At 35.3% G+C, this 5,883-nt stretch overlaps 1 protein-coding gene across 1 annotated transcript; it reads right to left on the reverse strand.

The window, feature by feature from the left end:
• Positions 1-1,992: 1,992 nt before the first annotated feature.
• On the reverse strand, positions 1,993-5,199 carry LOC127120143 (ferredoxin--NADP reductase, leaf isozyme, chloroplastic). Its single transcript, NM_001427524.1, has 9 exons — positions 4,816-5,199; positions 4,453-4,681; positions 3,732-3,865; positions 3,506-3,584; positions 3,296-3,387; positions 3,121-3,198; positions 2,904-2,966; positions 2,564-2,798; positions 1,993-2,429 (listed from the first exon to the last, which is right to left on the reverse strand). Exons 1-9 carry the CDS (start codon positions 4,918-4,920, stop codon positions 2,362-2,364), a joined length of 1,083 nt encoding a protein of 360 aa, NP_001414453.1. The 5' UTR covers positions 4,921-5,199; the 3' UTR covers positions 1,993-2,361.
• Positions 5,200-5,883: the final 684 nt, after the last annotated feature.

The raw sequence follows: 5,883 nt of genomic DNA on the forward strand, positions 1-5,883 counted from the left end.
TATATTCACAGCATTATGCATACCATCATACATCATCAGCATATTTATCCCAGAATCATATCATGTCATGCCAAATAATAAATCACAGTATTAGCACACTCTACTAATACCTATACTGCTCAAAACAACGGGAAATGATCCTTACTATATCATACATCAGCTAAATTACATCACTCAGCTGAAACGACCAAAACTGCACAACAACAGCTCAGAAAAATCAAACTTCTGCCCATACACGTATGCCTCATGCCCATACGCGTATGGCACATTTCCTAGCCAAGCCCATACAATATGTACACATAATTCAATTCCAAAACGTACACAATATTTAAATATCAATTTTTCACTTTTCAAACAGTGTTAACCTGTTAACGCAATTGGTTAACCTGTTAACGCAAGACAAAATACAAATTTTACATTATTTCAACAGTGTTAACCGGTTAACGCCCTGGGTTAACCTGTTAACGCAAGACATAATGCAATTCTAACAGTATTTCAACAGTGTTAACCGGTTAACGCCCTGGGTTAACCTGTTAACGCAAGACAGAAATTAATTTTCTTAATTATCATAACAGTGTTAACCTGTTAACGCAATTGGTTAACCTGTTAACGCAAGACAGAATACAAATTTTACATTATTTCAACAGTGTTAACCGGTTAACGCCCTGGGTTAACCTGTTAACGCAAGACAGAAATTAATTTTCTTAATTATCATAACAGTGTTAACCGGTTAACGCCCTGGGTTAACCGGTTAACGCAAGACAGAAAGCTGTTCCTGCGCTAACAACGAACAGAATGCAGAATTACCCGCATTTTTCGCCGTTGGAGGACTTCCGGACCTCCGATTTCGATTCCGTAAAAAGCTACACGTCCAGAAAATTACGACTCATCCAAATATAGATTCATTCACAGTTTTAACGTAATTTATTCATCACAATTCAAGGGTATTTATCAAAACCTAATAATTCCAATTCAAGCCAATTAAGGATTTCAACCTAAAACATGTTCCTACCCATTGACCCAGTCATACTAACCCATAATAATAAGGATTTCCCCCCTTACCTGAGTTAATCCGGCAAATCCTTTAACTTCAAGCTTTTCCCTTCTTCAACCCTTTTTCTCTTGCTCTTCCTTTTTGCCCTTTTTCCACTTTTTAGTCGCTTCTCTGTTTTCACGTGTAAAAACCTTTTTACTAAATGAGACTCTTTTCTGATTCCAAAAATCGTTCCAATTCCAACTTTATTATTCCAATAATAATAATCCAATAATATTCCAATTATTTAATTAAATTAATAAATATACTAACAATAATATATATGAATGGTTTATCTTTTATTTTGAAAAATAATACCCTCTCATTCATATTATCATCATAATATACTATTAAACTTAAATTAAATAATTATCATATTTTATCGGGGTGTTACAAGTCAGGTCCTAGATGTCATCATGACGGAAGCACGTGGGGCACTCATGTACCGGAGACAACGTCGGGGGACAGATGGGATTGATGGCCGAGGAGGCAGAGCTGGCAGAGGAGGCAGAAGAGGTAGTCATACATACACATTAGTGTCTTAGTATATAGTGGTAGTATTATGGTCTATATTTTATTTTTTCGGTCTTGCTACTTTATTGGTGTCAATTGTATGATATTTTGATATTTATTGGTATTTTATTTATGTATGACATTTTTTGACAATCTAGAATTATGTACGTAGATTTTTATTTTTCGATCGTATGGTATGGTTTAAGTCTTCATTTGAATATAGATAAACCAAATATAACATGAAATAGTAAGTTCTGAGACGTTACAGAGATGCATCTTCGGTCCAATTCAAGTATATAATGGCTTTTGAGTGAGATGTATTGAATGGTTTAACTTATTATGGAGATGTAACTTTGAAATATTTCAACATTCATTCAGAATTTGGTGCGTTCGAAGATGTATTTTCGAAAATTGAAGGCATTTAAATAATTTCTCGTGGTGGCTAACAAATATTAAGGGTGCATTAAGAAATCCTTTTGGTTGGTTGTTTTGTTAATCTGACCCCTGCTCATAAGCAAATAGTTTATGCATAGCTTTGATCTCCATTTTCGATCTCATCTCATTTAATATGGAACTCTTAATAGATACTGAATATTCACAATTAAATTTCAGGAAATTGATAAACTATATTGCATGATCCTCAAAATTATTTCTTGCAACGATTCCGTAAACAATATTGTTCACAAGCAAGGTATAATTTTTTGTCATACCAAAATTACAAGGTTGTAATGTAATCTATCTACAGAATACAGGAGGGTGATATAGATAAGCTGCTGCACAAACTGGAACTTGTTATCAATGCAAGTGAAAAGAAATTAATAGACTTCAACGTTCCATTGCTCCGCCTTCTTCAACGTTCTCTTGTACTCGATCCAATCGATGCCTACAGCACATAACAAACACAACATAATGACTACAGTTTCTCTGAATCCAATAATAAAAATGATAGACTTCTGTTAGTATTTTCTCATTCGCCAGGGCTCGGTTCCTGCAATGAAAACTCAATATGCTTCTTACCGTCTTTGGCAGCGAGTGACACCATTATGTCATCAATTCCCTTTTCCATTCCTTTCAGTCCACACATGTAAACAAAAGTGTTGTCTTTCTTCAGTAATTCCCATAACTCTTCGGCGTATTGAGCCATTCTTGTTTGGATGTACATTTTCTCTCCTTTATCGTTTACTTGCTCTCTGCTTACAGCAAAGTCAAGCCTGAAGTTCTCGGGTGCTTTCTCCTTCATCTTTTCAAATTCCTGCGACATACAGTTAAATTAGTATAAACGGTAAACCTTCCGGTTCCGTAGAACTTGTAGCCGAGTTTCTTGAGTAGCAAGAAAAGTTTGATTCATCTCACTCACCTCCTTATAAAGCAGTGAGCTGCTTGTAGGGACACCTAGGAAGAGCCATGCCAAACCATTGAACTAAAAATATCATACATGCGAAAAGTCCAAAACCCAGTTATTAGTTAATCATCAAATATGGTTAGCACAAAAAACATCTTTTATATTACTAAACTTTTCTGGTAACATCGATCACTCGATAGTGATTTTCTTTCTTTCCAAACTCTTCCCCTACCTGGTAATCTTCATGCTTCTCAAAGAACATTTTCCATAAAAATGAGCGAAATGGGGCGATTCCAGTTCCAGTTCCCAACTACATAGAAAATCAAAACAATAATCATGATTAGAGAAAGGGCTAAGATATTAACTTTTTCTTTTTCAAATTAGACAGAGATGAATAAGTAACATACCATGATGACAGTAGCATTAGGATCTTTTGGCATAAGCATTTCTTTACCAACTGGTCCAGTAATCTTTACTTCTGATCCCGGCTTCAAATCGCCTGAATAAAGAGAACCACAATGGTGATTGGTATAAAGGGTAGAGAACATTAGAAAATTGACGACTGATATATGTATATACAAAACAAATTATCTTTTAGTAAAAGCATTCATCCTTACACAAGAAATTTGAGCAAACTCCCTTAACAACTTCTCCGGCATCGTTTGTGTAAACAAGACGTTTCACACATAGGGAAACCTGTATTAAGGAATCACATCAGATCAGGTTAAACTGCTATCCATCCAAAAGATGCGTTATCAACTTAGCATATACTTGTGAATTATCAGTTACAACAATATAAAGAAATAATAAAATGATCAGTTTTCCAAATTTATAGAGACCGACAGTTTTGGAGTCTCCAAAATCACCAATGGCACTGCTAGCAATTGAATACAATCTCAGCTTGTGAGGCTTGCCATTCTTGTCAATACCGTCAGGAACTATCCCAATAGATTGTCCTTCTCTGTAAGGAACCTCTCCTGTAATAATACAGATATTAGGCTTTTAAGATAGAAATTAAAATTAGTATTTTGACAGCAATTCATGTTGAAGTTATAACTTATGAATAGCAGCAGTCTTTGCAACCGGATTCGGGCCACAACATTAAATTTCTTGATTTTTTTAAACCGCAATTGGTTCTACATCATTTGCAAATGGAGGCAGTTCTCGACAATATCAAGGATCACGATAATACCGCTATTATAGACGTAATTAGAGTAGTTAGTTAATGAGAATGTCTGCTTATAGAGAGTAAGTTAGTTACTAATTACTAACAACCTTAGTGTTAGCTAATTACCTCTCTAATAATCGCAGGACTGTCATTGATGACGTACAACGCAGGCTACCGCATAGGGTTCCAAATTTGTCATGGTTAAACTATAGCTAAATAGGACCTTATAAATATACTAACAAACACACAAAATAAATAAGCCTTCTATTTGTTTTTCTATGGTTAAACTATGATTAACCTAGACGGGTCCGGTTTTGAATAACCTTAATTTAAAATCTTGTTATGGGTAGTCAATGTAAGGGAAATAAAAGAGAGAAAATGTATGAGAACACAAACCCTCAGTGCTGAAAACCATGTGCCAAGTTTCACCAGGTGCATCATCACCAGTGATCTTTGTGTTGAGAAGACACCTCCCAACGTATGGTTCCTTAGGTTTGAACTTGTTCACAACAATATTTTCATCTTGTTTCTTTGAATGCTTTACTACCTTAGCAGGTGCCTCAGTAGTAACCTGAGCTCTGATGGTGCCTACCCTTCCACTTATAGAAACATTGTTCAATGAAACCTAAGAAACAAACAACCACCTCAGATCATAATCATACGCTCAAAGACATGTCTGAAATCAGTGTCAGATATCAATTAACTTGCAATCTGAATTGGATCAATGCATGTATATGATTATGGAACAATGAAACGTACCTTTTTGAAGACAAGTCTCTCTGGTGCAACAATAGATGTTCTGATCGGAAGGGAAGTGGAGTTGGAGTATGGCAAGGAGACTGCGGCTGTTACTGCAGCAGCCATGTTTGTTGTTGTTGTTGATGATGGAAGAATCTAGAAGATGGAGGAAGAGAGAGTAATGTTGATTAATTCAATGAAGATATGTATATGCAGTGATTGAGTGATCTATAGAGTAGTGTCGTTTTTTTTTCTGGTTGAACAGAAGATATTATGATTGAGTGGATGAAATTTGTAAGACAAAGAAGTGGTAGATATCATGTAAGGATAAGTCTATCTGTATGTATGTATGATACTTAAACCTGCGATTACCATTTTAGCCTAAGGTTCCATGGTCACTAGATCATTTATATGAGGTCATGAAGACACGTATGATTAAGAGTTGAGGGTAATGAAGGAAGCAAAAATTTTATTTCTTTTATGTTTTCTATTGCACGTGGTTTTTAAATTATTATTTCTTTTATGTTTTCTATTGCACGTGGTTTCTAAAGTTTTACAATCTAATGATCAATGAACATCAATTTAAGAAAATAGAGTATTTACATAGGAAAATAGATAATATATTAGACGAGATTAGTATCACATGATGTTTCTTCAATCGATCAAAAGTGTTTTGGCCCGACGAAATTGGCTCATGATCGTTCTCGATCAACTGCATCAACCTCTGTCAACTAATAAGAATGGGTCTAATTTCTTCCCAAATATTTCTATTATCTGAGGACGGTCATCCTTAAGATCTCAAGAGATCCAAATTGTAAAACACATTCAACAACTCTCCGCAAAGAACGAAGAGCAAATAGCTAGTTCATTATTCTTTCTTATATGCTGACTTGAGCGTTGACATGTTAATCTTGTAGGTCCTCCCACTCCACCGCATTGGAAGCCACAATTTACCGTCATGGTCATTCCTCCTCTCATTTATGGTTCTAGAACGGAACGGTGATGTTGTATGTGGGAATCGACTCCTAATCGCTACAATTTCCACGAATTCACATTCTCTCTCAAAAATTCTCAATTCACAATTTCCTC

This window comes from Lathyrus oleraceus, chromosome 2 (genome assembly GCF_024323335.1).
Source record: "Lathyrus oleraceus cultivar Zhongwan6 chromosome 2, CAAS_Psat_ZW6_1.0, whole genome shotgun sequence".
Taxonomy (NCBI): Eukaryota; Viridiplantae; Streptophyta; class Magnoliopsida; order Fabales; family Fabaceae; genus Lathyrus; species Lathyrus oleraceus.

Bases quoted from the DNA above. Each gene is read 5' to 3' on its own strand.
- LOC127120143 (NM_001427524.1), bottom strand. From the start codon at position 4,920: ATGGCTGCTGCAGTAACAGCCGCAGTCTCCTTGCCATACTCCAACTCC. The intron at 3,388-3,505 runs GTAAGGATGAAT...CTCTTTATTCAG, and splicing joins AGTTTGCTCAAATTTCTTGT to GCGATTTGAAGCCGGGATCA. The intron at 3,199-3,295 runs GTATGTTACTTA...TTTTCTATGTAG, and splicing joins CTAATGCTACTGTCATCATG to TTGGGAACTGGAACTGGAAT.